A 21,268-nucleotide genomic window follows, 5' to 3' on the forward strand; every position below is an offset into this window, starting at 1 on the left:
CTGAAAACAGTTCTCTGCATAAGACACAACAATCTGACATAAAGTCACATGCTTGCCATTTCAAAACACTGCTATTCAAAATTACACTGCATGAGCTAATTGGCCAATTACATGTGCCACCTGGCCAAACACCTCAATGGTTAATTGTGAACACTTCAATCAGGATGTAAAAAGACCACAGGTGAGAACCTTTTTTTTTTTTCTTTTTTTAACTGTAATATATTTGTTCTGAAATTTTATTTTGCAGTCTACTGTTTTTTGTAAGAATATTTTTGTTCAGTCCCATGTAAATATATCTGCTGTGCATATGTTGCACTGACTTGTTTACTGTAGTGAAAAAAATATAAAATAAAAAAATGTTGCAACAGGATGTGTGTGTATCTGCATATTTCTGTGAATGTGAACAATCTGATACATATTTTAGTATTATGGCAAAGCATACTAAAGATGGGGGTGCTTTCCATTATGCCCAGTAGGTTGTTGTTTGTTTAGGCAAAAATCTGGTAATATGAATGAAGTGTGTGCCATTTCATGCAAAAGTTTGATTTTGATAATGCTATGTGTAGTTTCGGTTGCAGTGCTTCATTTTACAGGATATATGAGGTATTTTGCAGTTTGGGTGTGTGGTTTTGTGAATTGTGTTAAGTATTTTGATAAAACCAGACCAGTTTGAAAAATTGTGTGTTAGCAATTGGAAAAAACTGTATCTTCATTAGTGAAAGTCAAGATTCACTTGAATAATTCATGGCAAATTTACAAAAAGTCTAATAGAAATGTGTAGAATATATGATTGACAGTTTAGGACAACTAGATCAAAAATTTTGCATTTAGGTAATGATTTATACGATGAGCTAATGACTTGATGTTTTGAGGGGTAAGACTATTGCACAGAGAACTACAGTATATAATACATTTTGAGCAACATGACAATAGCAACTGAAACTGCACAAATGTATATTTCATTTCTGATCTGAGAAATGCACCAAAGTGACTGAGAAAAACTTTTATCCTTTTATCTCCATCGAAGGTTCTGATTGGTGTGTGCTAAATTTTGACTCCTAGTGTTTCCACTTGGGTAATTGTGTGCTAATTGAGCTCAAACTTCGCAGACTTGAGTGAACAATATTGAATGCTTGTGCTTTCTAAATGACCTCATGGTGTAAGCACTGAGAAATGTAGGGATTTGTGTGTAGAGTTTTGAAGTAACAGTTCACCAAATATAACTCATGTGTCAAAGCAGGGAATAGTGTTTATAGTTTAGGGAAATGGGTGTGCTTTTTCAAAAATGGCGTTATAGTTTTGAAATTTTAGTTCAAAAGACTGGTTATAGTGTTTTAGCAATTGAGAAAAACTGTAACTATCCTAGGAATCAGTTAAAATGTTTAAAAGCTCTGCAGCTATTTTGGGGATTTCCGCCTGCATTTGGCCTACCTAAATTCAAATGGTTCCCCTATTCACGATGAAAAAAATGGTTTCATTGTATAGAAAACCATTTAAACTACATAATATCAGTGTAATTCTTTATAAATAACATAATATAGGTTTCAAATATTACAATAAAAACTTAAAAAACATAGGCGCTTTTTGATTTTGAATTTTTTTTTGAAAGTCTGTTATTCAGGTTTTGGGTGTCCAGCTATTTGCAAATTGTTTTGTTTGATTCCACTAGGTCTCAGGATATACCAGAAAGATTTTTTCATATAACAGTTTCTAATTGGAAGTTATTGAATTATAACCGAAGGGAGTCCCATTGCCCCTTTTCCCCCTGTTTACCCCTAAAAGTGTCCTTGTGTGTTTCTTTGCTAAAACAGGTTTTATAAAGCACATTACCCCTTATAATCCTATTTTACTATGTACCATAGCACTTTTCATGATTATTGACTGAATTATGTTTTATTTTTATGTTTGCCTGTGTATTTACTGAAACACCTACTGTACTTTACTGTCAATATTCAATATACACTCAATACATAGCTTAGCAGATTGCTTTGGTGGCTTTAACGTTTCAAACTAATAATAAGAATATCACAAACCTGAACAGAAGCACTGTAAATACTTATAGACGCGCTTATGAGCCGCGGATCCTCTGCTCTCCATGGAAACGGACCGTTATTTATTCCTAAGGCCCAGTGGCGGCTGGTGCTAAAAAATTTTAGGGGGGCACACACAAAATAAATCACATTGTTAATACAGGCTTTATTATCAGTAAAGTAATCATTAAACATTTGTAATCATCCAAAAAAATATTAGCCATTTATATTAATGTGATTCAGAGATGAAGGCCATAATACTAATATTATCCACACGAGGGAGCCACAGGATAATTCTCAGTTTAAAGACAGTGAAAATAAATTGATTTGTAGTAAAACATTGCATAGAAATTAATTTTCATAAAGTTATATATAGTCCGATATAATAAGTAACTGTTATGCAAAAACTGTAAATACTAAATACTTGTAGACCATTAATTGTTTTGACCTAATTATAATGGTATTGACAATATATTTGTCAAGTTGGTAGACATAACTGAATGTATGTCCAATTAAAGAAGGAACACTATCTATCTGTATATATGAATATATGTAAATAATATTGTGCTTATAATAATACTAACATAAACACTCACAATTTACTTGAAAAAAGACGTCTATTGTGTAACTGCATCATCTACACAAATCATTGTGCTTGTACCCCGACGATCGAGTTAAACTGCATTGTTTCAGTTACTCTCTGTGTAGTTGTCCACAACGCTTTGGTGACAGGACTTTGAAATAACAAACAGGGAAAACGATAAAAGGCATGACTTTACACGACTTTATCCAAGCTCCATGATTCGTAAGATTGTTTTATTTTTTGCTTCATTTGAACGGCTTGTGATCTCACCGAATTTGGTGGAAATTGCTCTTCGCTCGTTAAGTTCGCCATCATTACTCTGATTGACCGCGCCTCAAAAGAAAAAAAAAACTTAAATCTCGCGGTATTTTCTGCTGCTTGGGGCAGAATTTTCAGCGCCCCAAGACCATAAAATTCTGAGAGACTGATTGGCCGCATATTTATTAATTTACCCTAGCAACAGTACATGGCTGAACTGCAGGGGCGCTTTTTCTCAGCGCCCCATGACAGAAACGATACAAGTCTGTCTGTGCCTGTGGAAATTCACTGGTGAATGAATGTCACTAGGTGGGAAATGTTGTATATGTTTTCATATCGCATGTAGGCACATACTGGTGGGTAAAACCGAATTAAAAAACTTAATTTGTAAAAATACATTTTACATTTTTAGCCCCTTTTATCAGAGAGGGCGGTGCCCCAGCGCCCCCTATGGGCCGGCCGCCACTGCTTCAAAAGGCTCTAAACAATCCCAGCCGAGGAAGAAGCGTCTTATCTGGTGAAACAATCAGTTATTTTCAAAACAAATTTACAATTTATATACATTTTAAGCTCAAATGCTCTTCTCGTCTCGTCATCTCGTTTTCTTCCCTAACTTCAAAATCGCCTTACATCGCTGCAAAAGTACCGACACAGTGTTTACAAAATGAACATACAAAGAAGCTCAAACGCCCTTTACAAAAAGATCCATACATATCCATTATATAGAGAGAAATCCTGAAATGTTTTCCTCAAAAAACATAATTTCTTTACAACTGAAGAAAGAAAGACATGAAATCTTGGATGACAAGAGGGTGAGTAGCCTACATTATCTGTACATTTTTGTTATGAAAGTGAACTAATCCTTTAATGCATGTTTTTTCCTTCTGAAGCATCAGTGAGCGTTTGAACCTTCTGTAATAGTTGAATATGAGTCCCTCAGTCGTCCTCAATGTAAAAAGATGGATCTCAAAATATTACAGTCATTGTTGTAAAGGGTTCAAATACACAAAAATGCTGGAAAAACCAAAGAATTTGTGGGACCTAAAGGATTTTTCTGAAGAACAGCATGCAGTTTAACTGCCCAGGACAAACAAGGGACTCATGAACAACTATCACTAAACAAATGAACATAAAAGAACACAGTATTAAGAATCAAAGGGAATTACACTTTTGAACGGGGTAATTTTATTATTATTATTATTAATACTATTATTTTCTCTATATGTAAACATCTTCTACGTGAAATATATATTCAGTACTAAATGGAAAATAACATGCATTTTGATCCCTCTTATTTTGGTGAAATAATTAACATTTTGCAGATTCTGAAAGGTGGATGTAAACTTTGACCTCAACCGTAATGTGGTTTATCCATGCTACAAAGAAGCAATAAAATAAGAAGCAGAAAGAAGAAGTATTATTGTATAAAATCATGTTGTGATCCTTATGATTTCAGCATTCAAGAGGTTATGACCTGTAACTCTAAGTTCCTTTTTTGTTATCTACAGTCAACAGGTGGTGATGGATCCGCTTCATTTGTTATCCACCTTACTTTGTTGTACCTCTTTCTAAGCTGTTTTCTATGACTAAGAGACTTCAGATTCATCAGGTAAATAACTAGAAGAATAACAAAGTGCAGTAAATGGTAAAACTATTTGTGTTACAAACCACTGTGTTCATAATTATGGCTATACATTAAAATATTATTCTGTAACAAATACCATTTTTTGTACAGATAAGATAATTGGATGCGAATGACACAAGAAGTCTTCTACATTCAAGTTAAAAATGGTCTTTACCCATAAGTTTTTTTTTTTACACGTAGTAACAGTTCTATATAGAACCATATCTGCTTGAAGAAAATGTTGATAAATGAACTAAACTAAACTTTCAGATTGCAACTGTTTTCCTACCAATCATACCTTTTTCTTGCTTTAGTTTAACTGAACATATAAGTGTGAGCAGCTCTGGTCAGTTACGAATAGGCCTAGGCCTACTTCTCTTCTCCACTAAGTTCTGGAAGTCGAATGTTATGATTCATATTGATTTTTACTTGGGTTTATGCAAAAACATACCTAGTCACTATTTTTCAAAGCAATTGCATACTGTCCATTTTTGCTTATTTTGTCATTCGTAAACATAATGGAATAGAGACACTGTAACTCTAAACTCAATTGTACGAAACATAATGATGGACTTAAAGGCATTGGAGGATTGTGAAATCATTTCATTGGAACTTGGTTTTCATTACATCTTTTTGTTCTGTTGTGTGTTTACATGTGTATTTATTCATGTTCATGTCACTAAAAACATGTTGTTTTATGTACATAAAATAATAGAGGTGCTAAAATATTATGAGAGCAGGCAGATAAGGGTAAAAAGTGAAGGAGTAAAAATTGAAGAAGTTTCCAGAGTATGAATTGTCATCTGTATTGTGTAAAGTTCTATAGAAATAAAGGTAGCATTACTTGACCTTAATTTTGCAACAGACATCACGCAGTCATTAGATATCAGAAAAATAAGGTGTTGTTTTTTAGAATCTCGTTTGTTAAAAAAAAACTTCTGCATTTGTGAGCTACAGCAAACAGAAAAAATTGGTCTCTGTTTGCTATAAATGCCACATGGACATGTGTCTCCTTTAGAGACCTCTAACGTTTTCCTTCTGATCACACATTCAACATGCTGGGGCAAAAGCTAAGCTGGATCATTTGTAAGTATTGCTGTGAGTATTTACTGTGAAATTGAGTTAACTTTTTATAATTATAATTGTTTATAATTGTTTCTATGTGATTTTGATTTTTAGTGCTGCTGTTATTATGTCAGTATGGTAAGAATGGCAGTTTACTAATGTATAGTGTCTCATTAAATAAAAGAGCCTTTTAAATACAAAACAACATTATTTCAAGTAATTTTACTACATCCTCTCTGCAGGTGATTATATAAAATTATATAAAATTATATTCCTGAAACAAAAATGTGTTTACAGCAGAAACATGCTAATAAAAAGTGTGGGTCTATTTTTTTTTTTTTTTTTGAGTAGGCTGTTTTTATCATCAAGCCCAAACAGTTAATGTTTAAAGTATATGATTAATACATATGCAGATATATAAACAAGATTGCTTAATGCTTATAGTATAAAGTCATAAAATCTGAGGTTTCTAGGTCATGCAATATTTCAAATGTACTGTATGACCAAACAAAGAGCACAAAACGATAACTACTGTAAATTAAAAAAGTTAAAGCGTAATAGTATCTTTAAATAACACCAGTGGCTTTTTATGAGAAAATAAAATGCACGTTTTGCATGTTTTGTTTTGATTTGGAGCCAGTTAGACTTTGACAGTGAGCTTGACACACATTAGTGAAATGTTCATTTTTATACTCCTAATCTCAATAAATAGTAAGGATACTTCCTTGTGTTCAAACATATCAACATGCTGCAACATGTATGGTAAGAATGGCAGTTTACTAATGTATAGTGTCTCATTAAATAAAAGAGCCTTTTAAATACAAAACAACATTATTTCAAGTAATTTTACTACATCCTCTCTGCAGGTGTAGCAGCAAAAACAACACTGGTCTGTGAAGGAGAATCTGCGTTCCTCAGCTGTGGTTGGTGATTCAGTCATTTTTAAATGTTAAATTTTAAAGAGAAAAGAGAACAGAATTGGGAAGAAACCTTGAGTCTGAACTCTGACCATGTGCAGTGTAATTAAACTTTACCACAATTCTCTTTTTTTTTTACATGTCAGATTTGGGATTCATAAAGGTTGTTAAAGCCAACTATGGACGGACTGATCACACAACATGCGCTAGTGGGAAAAAATAGAAGTCTATCTCAAATACGCACTGCTTCAAAGACACATTCCTCCATATGTCCGCTCGGTAGGACTGACAGACAAAAGATTAATTTATGTTTACAATTCATTTTAATTAATATTTTACAAGAGCAAGATACATAACATTCATTTCGTCTCTAATATATTAAACCTAATCTCAAGTCATTGTCTGTTTATGAAACAGGTGTGATGGAAGAGAATACTGCTCTGTTCCTGTAAATAACTCAGTTTTCTCTGATCCTTGTTATGGGACTTACAAATACCTGGATGTGACTTATGAATGTGTCCCAGCAAGTAAGCCACGTGTTTTATACAATTTCCATTCTAAATTTTAAAAGTTGATTATTAATGTTGTCTTTTCTCTACATATCTAGAATTGGTAGTTACCATAAATATTACTGACCTCTGTTCCCATTTTCCCCAAAATAATTTTAGAAAGAAGTGTAACATGTGAAAATTGAAACAGCGTCATTGTCTGTGGTAAGATTTATCATTTCTTTCTGTAAGTTCTTTTGCTGAGATTATAGCATCAAAAAGGTACAGCATTTTGTTTACTTCATCAGAAACTCATGTCCACATTATTTTGACTGGATCAGTCCAGGTACAGTACATGGTGGGACAAATTACTGTTTTGAAATTTGCTGTTCTTGTGTTTCAAAAGATACTGGTGTTATTTCTGTTCATCATGCCAATTATGGACGACGTGATCTTGATACCTGCCCTCATCAATCAGCAACATCACGAAAATGTTTCTCTCCTCAGACCAGCAGATACACTTCGTTCACTTCATCAGATCACATACACACACATATCTTCAGCTATTTTGAAACAATATGCATAATAATCATTAGGAGCGATGTACATGTATCCAGTCATGAAAGATACACATGGCAAGCTATTAATACCTTTTTTTTTTTTTTTTTTTTTTTTATAGGTGCAATGGGAAGAATTCTTGTCATCTTAATGCCTCAAATTCTGTCTTCTGTGATCCATGTTATCTTGTCAATAAGTACCTGGAAGTGACGTACAGCTGTGAATAATTGTATGACGTTTCTGTTACATGCCATTTGAAAACCATCTCTGTTATAGATGCTGATAATACTGGGGTTGATAATAAAAGAATATATCAAAATCAACCTGTAATTTCACAGCTTACACACACTGCTTTAATGATCATGTGTTAACAAAAAAGAGTAAAAATAAGTAAAATGTATCAAAACGGTAAATGTGCAGATGCTTACAAATGGACCTACATGAAAATAATGTCACAATGCAAATAAAATCTTCTCTACATGCATAGTATAATTTGTTTTTGTGGTGTTTGATTTTGTAGGATTCTGTCATAAATATGTTAAACAAATTGTAACGTAAATGTATGAAAATGATCATTCTCAAACTCTTTTAGAGGAATCTACAAAACTCTAGAGCTGTCTTTATTTTAGAGACATATGTACAAAAGAGTAAGTACAATTGTCTACAGTTTACACAATAACTAAATGCACATGGCTTATTGATCAAATAAATCAAATATGCAAAACAATCCATTCACTTGCCATTGTAATGAAATAGGAATCACAATCTTGTAGAGGACAGAAAGCAGTGTGTCAACAAAAACATTTTTTTTAATATTTTTTTTATGTTATTATAATCAAATTTTCGGTCTGATTGGATTTGATTATTACAATATTTGCAAAAGGAATTTGTGTTAATTATATAAGTTGCCATCTTGCAATCAAATGTTTACGTGAAGCATCTAAGACTTTTGCATATTACTGTGCTACGTAGGGCAAAAAGTAGATAAATACTCAAGAAAGCTTGTACTTTCGTATGAATTGTAATTTCAGCAGTTTATTGGTCATATCAGATCCAACAGGCAACTACAAAATTATATTCCTGAAACAAAAATGTGTTTACAGCAGAAACATGCTAATAAAAAGTGTGGGTCTATTTTTTTTTTTTTTTTTTTTTTTTGAGTAGGCTGTTTTTATCATCAAGCCCAAACAGTTAATGTTTAAAGTATATGATCAATACATATGCAGATATATAAACAAGATTGCTTAATGCTTATTATAGTATAAAGTCATAAATCTGAGGTTTCTAGGTCATGCAATATTTCAAATGTACTGTATGACCAAACAAAGAGCACAAAATGATAACTACTGTAAATTAAAAAAGTTAAAGCACAATAGTATCTTTAAATAACACCAGTGGCTTTTTATGAGAAAATATAAAATGCACGTTTTGCATGTTTTGTTTTGATTTGGAGCCAGTTAGACTTTGACAGTGAGCTTGACACACATTAGTGTAATGTTCATTTTTATACTCCTAATCTCAATAAATAGTAAGGATACTTCCTTGTGTTCAAACATATCAACATGCTGCAACAAAACCTCAACTGGATCTCTTGTAAGTGATTTTATTTCATTAACTTGCAATAAGAATGTTTAAAACTATGATATTTAAAACAAAATATTTTCTCTGTGATTTTACAGTGCTAATTTTACTGTGTCGACAAGGTAAGGCCTTAAAGAGTTCTTTTGCTAGAAATGCAAATTCAAATTCAAAACAATCCTGTTGCTAATTCAATCCAATGCTGATTATTTACTTTTATTAAGTTACTGTACCTTACATCATCCTAAACAGCTTTTCTCTCTCCAGGTGTTGAAACAAAAAGATATTTCACGTGTGAAGGAGGCTCTGTTCAACTCAGCTGTGGTGAGTAATCTACAATCACACAAAGTGTGTTAAAATTCTCAATGATTCTTATTGGTAAATAGTTTAATGTGTCAGATTGGGGATACATAAAGGTGGTTACAGCCAACTATGGACGAACTGATGAAACAACATGCTCCACTGGAAGATCACTTCATCAGGTCTCAAATGTCGACTGCTTCCAAGAGACATCCGTCCATGTGATGTCCATCCGGTAATCACTTCTTTACGGGCAACTGAAACAGCAGCTCTATATCAAACAGTAGATATAATTGCAGTTCTTCTTAAAACTGTCTGTTCTTGACCTAGTTTGTGTGTGATCATAGATGTGATGGACGAAAGAGCTGTTCTGTTCCTGCAGTGAACTCAGTTTTCTCTGACCCTTGTGTTGGGACTTATAAATACCTGGATGTGTCCTATTTGTGTCTCCCATTTAGTAAGTCAATACTGATACACATTACTGTTCAAAATTTGGGGTGAGCAACATTTTTCAAATGTTTTTGGAAGGAGCCTCTTTTGCTCACCAAGGCTGCATTTATTTGATACAATCAAAACTATATATTTCTAATATACTAATTCATTCATTAACTGTAATATTGTGAAATATTATTACAATTTAAATTGACTGTTTTCTGTTTTAATATATTAAAAAATTAAAGAAACTTTTTTTTATTATTATTATCAATATTGAAAACAGTAGTGTTGCTTAATATTTTGTGGAAACGGTTTTGTAGTTTATGTGTCCTGGCTTAATAAATTATTACTGACCATTTCGAAAGCTTTTTTTTGCCATCTTAAATTGGTAGTTACTTAGTAATGACCAGTTTTCCTTTTGTTTCTCCAACATAATTGTAGGAAGAAGTGTCACTTGTGAAGGCAGCCAAAGTCTCATTGACTGTGGTAAGATTCATCTGTTCTTTCTCCAAATTCATTTCTATGTTGTTATCAATCCAGACAAATTTGGGCATTTGTAATCTTTGGCCCTGCTTTCCATCCACAATGATGCTATGAAGCTTTAGTGTACTTTAACTTTAAACCGGTTAATTTTCTTAATTTGTGCTGCCTATTTCTGACCAAAACATTACAGACATTGGCTAAACGTCTTTGATTTGGTGATACTCGGATGTAAACAACAGCATGGATTGCACGGTTAATGTACTACTGAATACGCTGTTCTGCTAATTTATACTGTCTAAACCACGGACAAAATGTGTGGAAGCTGCTAAATATAGAGAAGGACTTAGTAAGTAGGAAAGGATGCAATGTTTTGACAAAAGTTAATACTTGGTAAAGATACATACCAGCAGTATTAATTAAGATTTTAGCTTTATATTTCACCTACCTGACTGGAAATGATAAGAACAAACACGAATGTTGTAAAGATTCTTGCCCTGGAAATTCTAGTTTAGTTTGGCCAACCACAAACACCTTTTGTTCCTTAGTTTTTTGCACTCTTCTCCTTGATTTGTTGTAACAATCAAGCGTTTATTCCCGTGTTTGATTTCCTGTGTTTTTGATTCCTGGACTCCTTCCCGTGTTTTGATTCTCGCTGCCAGCCCCGACCTTTCTGCCTGTTTTGACCACGATTTCTGCCTGCCCCTTTGTGTTTGTTTTGTTTCAATAAATGCTGCGAATGGATCCGCACGTCTCTGACCCTCCTTGTGACAACAACAATTGATTATTTTCCGGGGCAATAATCAGAATAATATCCAAGTTTTGTTCGGTTCAGTGGCTTTGTTTACATTCAGTGTGCCAATATGGTCGATTGATGACGTGTCCTGAAAACACTCTATACACCTTAAAACCACAGTATGTCATTTTCACCGCTAGGGGGCGCATATTCAAAATAAACAAAAAAGAAAAAAATGCTCAGTTTGATGACACAGTGATCAAGTGAGGTGAATGTTTGTTTACTATACACAGACGGATTCTGATATATCGTATTTGTTTATTTCAGCCTAAACCACATTTTACTACCTCTGTTATCCTAATGACTTGTTAAAATCAGTTAATCTATCTACACTGTATGATGAATAAATCTGCATCGTTAAAGTTAGGCCCCTTTTTGACAGACAATAATAATAATAATCGCCTTGCTATCATCAAAGGCATCAGCAACAGGCGATATCTCTATCGACGATATACGAAACTATCGTCTATTGGCACAACCCTAGGGCATAGACTGTAAAAAAAGAGGGACAACGCGTCTCTGCTTCATTCCACTATAGAAAAGTAAAGACAAAGCATCTCAATATGGCCGCTGACATCTTGGAGGAAATAATCCCTGCGTCCCAATGTCCATACTATCCATCCTAAATAGCATGTGAGATTACAATAAGTGTGTCCCAAAGTATAGTATGCTGAAAAGAGTATGGCAAAAGTCCCTGGATGGTCTACTACTTCAGGTCGATTTTTTAAGTGTGGATCTGTGCACACTCTAATGGCTAATATTGCCCACAGTCCATTGCGCTTTGGCAAAGGATTCGGTTTAGAACTAAAATCACGAATAAAACGTGTAAAAAAACTACAAGCATGGCGGATGTGTGCGACCAGCAATGTGGAGGATGGTGACTGTGAGAAGATGATTGACAGGCCAGTTTACTGTGACAGGGTAAAGATGCAATTGTGTGACATGTTAGTGTGCTCCAAAGCTTGCCTACTCTTCTACTACACACTCAAAAGTGTGTACTTTTTCTTCAACAAAAGAGTACATACTTTAAGGGCGTAGTATAAGTATGAACATTGGGACGCAGGGTATGTCATTTGGAGCCAGAGTCTGCGCAGTACAGATTCGTTTGTAGCCAGAGTCTGCGCAGTAGTGTTGTGAGGCAAAGCCGCGGTATCAAAGTCCCGCCAAAACTCCCACAGACCCAATCGCAAGATCATAATCATGACACACCCTGTTTTTATAGTATCAAATAACTACCTAAAAGCGAACTTATTAGAAAAACGAACACTTGAACATGAATCAGCACTATAATAAGAACTACCTCACACGATAGAAACTATATTTGGGAAAAAATTGTTTGAAATGTAATTTGAATATTTAGTTTGGCCAAAGAACTTGTACTGTATTCTATACTCTGGTTTGGCTCACGTCCGATTAGATTACATGGGGAGGGCGGGGTTAATGACCTATACTGCAGCCAGCCACCGGGGGGCGATTGAAACGTTTTGGCTTTACTTTTCGGGACTCGTGCGGCACACTTGGAGATGAGCGCGACACACGGCGCGAAAGCAGAGGAGCTTTTATTATGCCACAGTCCAGCTCTTCTAGTCATGCGTATGTTGGGTAAACCAGCGTTGTTTTATCAAACTAGATACAGTTTAGTGTGTTGAAAGTTCTGTTATAATGCTACTCTGTGCGTTCGTCACCTGTCTAATAATACATAACATACTAAACTGTTTTTGGTATTTCCATGTTTTCTACAAAATAAAACCGTAAATCGGAAATCACACGGTTCGTTATACTAGTTCAGTTATTTATTTCTCTGGATTTAAACATTGTTGGAAACATTTGGAATGTTGTAAGTACACGAATCTAAACTGTTCTAGTGGTTTTTGGTTATTCTTATTAAAAAAAAAAAACGTACTCGGTTACTAACGTAACCTCGGTTCTCTCAGAGAGGGAACGAGTACTGCGTAAGCTAGCTTACGCTTGGGGAAAATCCTTTCCGCGAGAGATATTGAAGCCAAAAAATTATCCTTAATTTTGTATTAATGTAAAACGCGTTGCCGCAGTGAGCAGACATAGGCGAGGCGTATTGCTTGCCTATTGGCTGCTCTGCAGCAACTGCAGCACCTATCGAGCGAGGCTTGGCGCGAAACCAGCTCCAATGAGAGCCTTTCGCGCCTAATACGTCATCTCCCGCCGAAAGTGGCGTGATCCAAGCCTATAAATATCGCTCGAAGGTAGCTACACTCTGGTTTTTTCATCATAAAAGCGCCCAGAGCACGCGCTTGCACGGCAAGGTACGCAGTACTCGTTCCCTCTCTGAGAGAACCGAGGTTACGTTAGTAACCGAGTACGTTCTCTTACGAGAGGTCTCTCGTACTGCGTAAGCTAGCTTACGCTTGGGGACCCCATGTAAAACGCCGTGCATGCCAAGATCTGATACCATAGACCCGAGGGCGAATAGCCCGGGGTTCATATAGTGTTTGAACGTGCTTGAACATATAAGGGGATTAGGACCCTATAAACACTGGCTCCTGGTATATCCGGGCAGGTAAACGACCTGGATAAACTTGGAACATGGGTCTAGATATCTGTTAATATCTAGACCGATAGCAACTTGGCCTGTAGGGCGGGAACCTCCAAGTTGTAGAATCTTATGAATGTAGACGGAGAGGCCCAGCCTGCCGCCGTACAAATGTCTTGCAAGTTAATTCCACTCGACCAAGCCCACGACGAGGCCACGCCCCTCGTGGAATGTGCTCTGACACCCAGCGGGCATCGCATGCCCTTGGACTCGTACGCCAGTGCAATAGCATCCACTATCCATCTGGATAAAGTCTGTTTTGACGCAGCCATTCCTTTAGAATGCCCGTAAAACGAGACGAACAGCTGTTCTGTCTGTCTAAAAGCAGACGTGCGAGACACATAGACTCTTAGCGCTCTAACTGGACATAAGAGTCTCGCGTCAGCCTCATCATCCCCAACCGGCAGAGCAGACAGTGCGATGACCTGTGCTCTAAACGGTGTGTTAATAGACTTTGGCACATATCCATGCTTGGGTTTGAGTATAACTTTAGAGTCGTTAGGTCCAAACTCCATGCATGTCGCGCCCACGGAGAGCGCATGCAAATCTCCTACGCGCTTCACTGAAGCGAGCGCTAGGAGGAATATAGCCTTAAGAGACAGATATTTTAATTCAGCCGCCTGTAGTGGTTCGAATGGTCCGCCCTTCATAGCGTCCAGCACCACAGAAAGGTCCCAAGTTGGGACTGAAGGCGGTCTGGGTGGATTTAATCTCTTAGCTCCCCTAAGGAAGCGTATGATTAAATCGTTCCTCCCTATTGACTGACCTAGCGTTGTCCTCGAGAACGCTGCTATGGCCGCCACATAAACTTTGAGCGTGGACGGGGACCTGCCCTTGTCCAGCAGCTCTTGTAGGAAGGAAAGTACATCTGTCACTCCACAGTCTGTGGGTGAAGATCCGCGGGCTGTGCACCAGTCCGCAAATATCGACCACTTCGAGGCATAGAGCCGTCTAGTAGATGGCGCCCTAGCCTGTGTGATCGTTGATATCACTCCTGTGGGGAGTTCATCATATATTCCCTGGTGACCCATACATGAAGGGACCACAGCTCGGGGTGAGGGTGCCAAATCGCGCCGCCCGCCTGCGAGAGGAGGTCTCTCCTCACAGGTATTGGCCACGGTGCGATGCTCGTCATCTGCATCAGCGCTGGGAACCAAGGCTGGTTCCCCCAAAACGGCGCTATTAGCAGTATTGCACACCCTTCCTCCTTCACCCTCTCTATCACCTGAGGTAGGAGAGAGACTGGGGGAAAAGCATAAAGAGGACGGCGGGGCCACGCATGTGCTAGCGCGTCCTTGGCTTTGGAAAAGAATTCTAGACAATGAGCGTTGTCCTGAGATGCAAATAGATCTATCTCCGCTCTGCCGAATGTTTTCCATAATAGCTGCACCGTCTGAGGGTGCAGCGACCATTCGCCCGCCGGAACATTGTTCCTGGACAGTCTGTCTGGTCCTACATTTAGGGTCCCCCGCACGTGCGCTGCCCTCAGCGAGCGCAGGTTGCGATGAGCCCATACCAGAAGGCGTTCTGCAAGTGCATGTAGTTTTCTGGACCTGAGACCGCCCTGGCGATTTATGTAAGCCACTACCGATATGTTGTCGGAGCGGACTAATACATGACTTCCTTTCAATAAAGGAAGAAAATATGTCAGCGCATTCTCTACTGCCATCATTTCGAGGCAGTTGATATGCAGCGATTTCTCGCGTTCTGACCACTGGCCGAACGACGGTCTGCCGTCTAGGAGCGCTCCCCATCCCGAGGTGGACGCGTCCGTGGACACTACTTTCACCTTCGAGGGTCTCTCTAGAGTGACACCTGTTTGGTACCAGCCGGCTGTTCTCCACGGCATCAGGGCTGTAACGCATCTCTGATTGATCGTGAGACGGAGTCGACCGGACGCCCACGCTTGGTGCGGCACTCGCGCTCTCAGCCAGAACTGCAGTGGGCGCATGCAGAGCATCCCTAACTGTAGAACTGATGATGCTGACGCCATAAGACCTAACACTCTTTGAAAGGTTTTGAGCGGGGCAGACGCGCTGCAGCAGAGCGCGCTCACTGCTCTCTGAATGTTCAGCGCGCGCTCTTGCGTTAGCTTCGCTGTCATTGACTGCGAATCCAGTTCTATGCCCAGGAAGGAGATATTCTGGCTGGGGTTCAGCGAGCTTTTCTCCCAGTTTACTTTCAAACCCAAATTCTCGAGGTGATCGAGTAACATGGTCGTGTGTTCCCTGAGCATTGAGCGAGATTGCGCTAAAATCAGCCAATCGTCCAAATAATTCAGTATTCGCACTCCCTTCAGTCTGAGCGGGGCGAGCGCTGCGTCCATGCACTTCGTAAACGTACGGGGTGCTAGGGACAAACCGAATGGTAGGACTGTGTACTGATAAGCTTGGCCCTCGAAGGCGAATCTCAAAAATCGCCTGTGACGCGACGCTATCTGTATTTGAAAATACGCGTCTTTCAGATCCACTGACACAAACCAGTCTCCTCGGCACACTTGTGCGAGGATTTTCTTGGTTGTGAGCATTCTGAACTTTCGCTTCACTAGCGCTTTGTTCAGTTGCCTTAGATCTAGTGGTCACTTCGGCTCGTAGCAGGTGTGCTGCATCTGCCTTTATCGTGGTCTCGACGCGCGCCGTGTAACGGCGAGGGCGTCGTCGAAACTGGAGCGAATAGCCTCTCTTTATAATGTCCAGCACCCATTTTGAGACCCCTGGGAGTTTTTCCCATGCATCTATCATGTAATGCGAGGGGGTGGGTGCGAAGCGCGCTCCGATCTGTTACTAACGGAGCCGCTTCGGTGTCTGTGACATGCAAGGCTCGGGGTACGCTGACCGCGGGGACTGCTTTCTCTGTGTGTATGTGTGGTTGCGTGGTAACGGCACATTTAACACACTCGATGCAGCTTTAAGCCGCGTAGACTGGGCGTCGTCCGGTTTACAGAAACCGTAAGACCTGCCTGATGTAATATGTGTGGGCACTCTGAGGTGGGCACATATAAAACATGCGAAGTCGGTGAAACTGTAGCGAATAGCCTCCTTTAATAATGTCCAGCACCCATTGTGAAACCCCTGGGAGCTTTTCCCATGCATTTACCTGTAACGCAAGGGGGTAGGTGCGATGCGCGCTCCGATCTGTCAACAACGGAGTCGCTTCGGTGCGTTGTGACGCACGAGTGTCTGTGACATTCGAGGCTCGGGGTACACTGACCGCGGGGACTGCTATCTTTGTGTGTATATATGGTTGCGTAGTAACGGGCACATTCAACACACTCAGCGCAGCCTTTAGCCGTGTAGACGGGGCGTCGTCCGGTTCGTTTTTACAGAAACCGTAAGACCTGCCTGATGTGATATGTGTGGGCACTCTAGGGTGGGCACATTTATCACATGCGAAGCGCAGCCGATTCGGGTCGACTTTATGTGCGCGGGTTTTGTATGACAGGATGTGCTCATGTGTATGTGCATGCGAGCTACACACAAAACACCTTCGGCTATGGCCGGAACACCCGAAAATACACTCCTTTGAGGATTTAATTGGGTAGCCGTGAGAACGGCTCTTGAGTGCAGACAAGCAGGCTGCAGCGCCGGCTTGATGACTGCGGATAACGCTGGAACAGCCACATTTCTTGGAGCTGAGAGAGCGAATACTTTCGGTGGGAGTCTGGCAGCCGCGGGACTCGCGCACCGGCGTTCAACACTCCAAACAGCGTTCGCCTGCATAGAGCGAACGCACTCCTGGTTTCGTTTTTACAGAAACCGGTTGACGTGCATAATGAGGTGTCTGTGAGCACTGTGAAGCGGGCACATTTAACACTCCAAAACAACGTTCGCCTGCATAGAGCGGATGCACTGTTGGTTTCGTTTTAACAGAAACCGGTTGACGTGCATAATGAGGTGTCTGTGAGCACTGTGAAGCGGGCACATTTAACATCCCAAAGCATAGAGTTAATGCACTGTTGGTTTCGTTTTTACAGAAACCAACAGTGCATAATGTGGTGTTTGTGGGCACTGTGAAGCGGGCACATTTACCACGTGTGACGCGCAATCGATCTGAGTCGATTTTATGTGCGCTGTGTTTGTGTGTAGAGATGAGCACTGGTTAGTGGGCATATTCATACGACACATGAAACACCATCGGCCGTGGCCGGGACACCAGATAATACACTTTATTGGGGGTATATCTGTGTAGCCGTGGGAACGACTTTTGTGTGCAGGCAAACGGGCGACGGAGCCGGTTTGTTGGCTGCAGAAAACACTGGAACAGTCACATTTCCTGGAACTGGACGAGCGAATAACTTTGGTGGGGGTCCGGCAACCGCGGGACTCGTACACTGTCGTTTTCCCAGATGTGCTAGGACGATTTCGGAGGCTCAGGTTTCAACTCAATCCTGGGCCGCGGGCCGCGTCTGGCGGGGCGGCGGCCAGACGAGAAAAACGTCAGAAAGCGTTAACCACGGGTGCCTCTCAGCAACGGTGAGAGACCATGTTACGCAGCGCTGACGCGGCTAGGCGGCGGCGAGAGCGCGGCGAAGCAGGTTTGACGTCTGACGGCAAGCTTTAGAGGGGAGGGCCGACTTAGCACGCCGTCCAGCGGAGGGCAGACATAAGTGGGCTGCTATCGCCTCTTCTGAGCAGCATGCGCGTTCCCGCTTTGGCGGGAAACGGAAATCCTCTTCCTCCTTCATGGCCCCCCTCGTCACCGGCGTCGATGGAAGCGGTGGCATACAGCGGCCGCTTTACGTCCGGAACAGAGGCTGACGAGGTCGATGAAGCAGGCGGGCGAACCGGCGAGCTTTGTCGGCTGGAGGAGGGGTCCGGGGCCCGCTGGGCACGGCGCTTTTTACGGCGCGACACCGCGCGGGCGGGGGAGCAGTCTCAGTGAAGAAGGCAAGGCAAGTCCTCAGAGTCGCCATTGGCATCTGCACGAGCCGTATGAAAGCATCTTTAAAAAGACACTTTGCTCTCTTAGAGAAACAGTGTGTATCGCAGCGGCGACACACACTGTAGATTATAAAGGTTTATAAAGGATATAGGCGCCGGAAAGCGCAGCAGGAAGGCACGGAAGGCGGCGTGGCCAGCAGTTCCAATGGCTCGTCCCGCTGAGATGCTTGCAGTCGACGGCGGCTTCTTCTCCGGCTCCAGCGATGCGTGAGCTTCGCTTGAAGGATGAAAAAATCAGAGTGTAGCTACCTTCGAGCGATATTTATAGGCTTGGATCACGCCACTTTCGGCGGGAGATGACGTATTAGGCGCGAAAGGCTCTCATTGGAGCTGGTTTCGCGCCAAGCCTCGCTCGATAGGTGCTGCAGTTGCTGCAGAGCAGCCAATAGGCAAGCAATACGCCTCGCCTATGTCTGCTCACTGCGGCAACGCGTTTTACATTAATACAAAATTAAGGATAATTTTTTGGCTTCAATATCTCTCGCGGAAAGGATTTTCCCCAAGCGTAAGCTAGCTTACGCAGTACGAGAGACCTCTCGTAAGAGAACATCATATTGTGCCTTTCAGAATTTCACACATCTGTTTTTTTTTTTTATGTCTCTAAAGGTAATAGTGTGATTTGGATTCATCATGCCAATTATGGACGACGGGATCTTGTAACCTGTGCTCATAAATTAGCAACTACATCAGACTGTTACTCTCCTCAGACCCGCAGCCTGCGTTCCAGGTACAGCAGATACACATAAACACTCACATACAAACATAAAAGTTCTATCTTTATCTATTTTTGAAACAATTTGCAAAATAATAAAGGACAATGTACATTTAGCCAATCATTATTCTGCTTATTAAACAGCTACTTAACAAATAAACATGAACAGACATAAAACTATTTATTTGCAATTACATTGTTTAATTATGTGAGGAAAAAGAGATAAACAACCAGCATAATTAAGCAATATAACAAACATAACAAAATAAATAATGAAACATCAGCATAAAGTAAAAACGTAATTAAAATCTTAATTTTTACTTTTTTTTTACATTATCAGCTGCAATGGGAAGACGTCTTGTCAATTAAATGCCTCAAATCCTCCAGTCTTCTCTGATCCATGTCCAGATGTCCATAAATACTTAGAAGTGATGTACAGCTGTATATAATGTTGTGAGTATCCTGGCAAATACATTTATTTTTATGTTTTATGTGGATTTTAAATGAAAACACTCTATTATAAATGTCAGGTGCTACTTTCTTGGTCTGAAACAAAGTTGACTTTCCTGATAAAGCTGATTAGGTTTGTGTAAAAATGTGCAACATGACAAAAAAAAAAGTGTACAGATCAGTGCAAACAAATTAAAATGTCACATCGACCTACTATATTCAGATGCTGTAGTTTCAGTTAATTGACCACAATGCCATCTAGTGGTATTTTATGGTATTGTAACAACAAAAGTGACCTCTCACTTTTTGTTTACCTGTAAAGTTTGTTTATCACATGTCTTGTATATAATTGCACAAGAACTGATACTGTTATATTGTTGAAATGGCTTCTGTTAAGATCTTGGAATACCTTCTGTGCTCCAGCGTCGTCATCTGTCCTTCATTGTAACCGATTTCAAATGGTGCTAGAAACCCCAAAAGACTCTGAACACCAAAAGAAATCGGTCAACCTTGTTTAGAGGACATGTCTTGAAGTCAAACGTAATTTAAGATGTGTTTACATTGTATAAAGCATGAATGTTGTCAGTTGTCCAGTTAGAAAGTGCCGCATTCCCCACCCCAAGAACACTGATTTCAAATGGTGCTAGATTTATTTCATCAGCACTCTAAGACACCACTTGAAACCAGCTTCCAGGAGGAGACATGGTGAGCCTCTTTCACTGGCCTTCGACGTCAGCTGCCAAAACTAACTCACTGTCACTCCTCAGATGGCAGGGCTTCAGACAAAAAGACAGAAAACACAATATTAAGTCACATATTTTATCATTTCGACCTCAGGCAGTACACAGTGCAGAAATCAATGTTGAAAGAAATGTCTTCCATTTCTTCTCCAATAATGTAACCTGCAGTTGACAGACAGAGCTTTGGGATTTAGCAGAGCTGTCACTGGATCATGAGCCTGGAAACCAAAACAACAAAATGCTAAGGTCTTCCCCCTGAAGCTGGAGGAAAATAGCATCCTAACAATGCTGACTTGCAGATGACACCACAAGAACAAGGTCTTCACTAGGCTGTGATATCAACGGCACCAAGCAAGGCAAAATTTAAGTATATGTTTTGGTTTTTAGGAACCATAAATATAAATGAAATGCCATCACACTTCCTTGTAAATCATTTAAACAGGTGCATGCAATAACGAAAAGCAAATGAAAGATGAATCCTGTATGTTGCTATAGCTTGCAAACAATCTGCAGGCATTTTTTTTAGGGTTTTAATAAGAATTTGTATTCTAGTCTTATTAGCATAGAATTAATATTTTATTTAATAAAATGCAATATTCATATTTAATAATAATGTTAATATGCATAATAAATGTTATAAAATTCAACCAAATAAAATATATTAGTAATGTAATAATGTTTGATAAAATAAAATATTGACTGTCATAAAAGTTGTGATTATGATAAATGGTAATATAATATATTT

General features: G+C 39.6%; 1 protein-coding gene across 1 annotated transcript in view; it reads left to right on the forward strand.

Moving 5' to 3' along the window:
• LOC141290594 (L-rhamnose-binding lectin CSL1-like) overlaps positions 1-20,243 on the forward strand; it is a 28,764-nt gene extending 8,521 nt beyond the window's left edge. The window contains 13 exon segments of the mRNA XM_073822709.1: positions 5,675-5,698; positions 6,427-6,483; positions 6,624-6,756; positions 6,895-7,004; positions 7,146-7,190; positions 7,372-7,489; positions 7,645-7,742; positions 9,369-9,425; positions 9,501-9,636; positions 9,749-9,858; positions 10,278-10,322; positions 19,228-19,348; positions 19,674-20,243. Coding sequence (XP_073678810.1) covers positions 5,675-5,698; positions 6,427-6,483; positions 6,624-6,756; positions 6,895-7,004; positions 7,146-7,190; positions 7,372-7,489; positions 7,645-7,742; positions 9,369-9,425; positions 9,501-9,636; positions 9,749-9,858; positions 10,278-10,322; positions 19,228-19,348; positions 19,674-19,782 — 1,163 coding nt within the window. The 3' untranslated portion in view covers positions 19,783-20,243.
• The last annotated feature ends 1,025 nt before the right edge of the window (positions 20,244-21,268 follow it).

This window comes from Garra rufa, chromosome 18 (genome assembly GCF_049309525.1).
Source record: "Garra rufa chromosome 18, GarRuf1.0, whole genome shotgun sequence".
Classification (NCBI taxonomy): domain Eukaryota; kingdom Metazoa; phylum Chordata; class Actinopteri; order Cypriniformes; family Cyprinidae; genus Garra; species Garra rufa.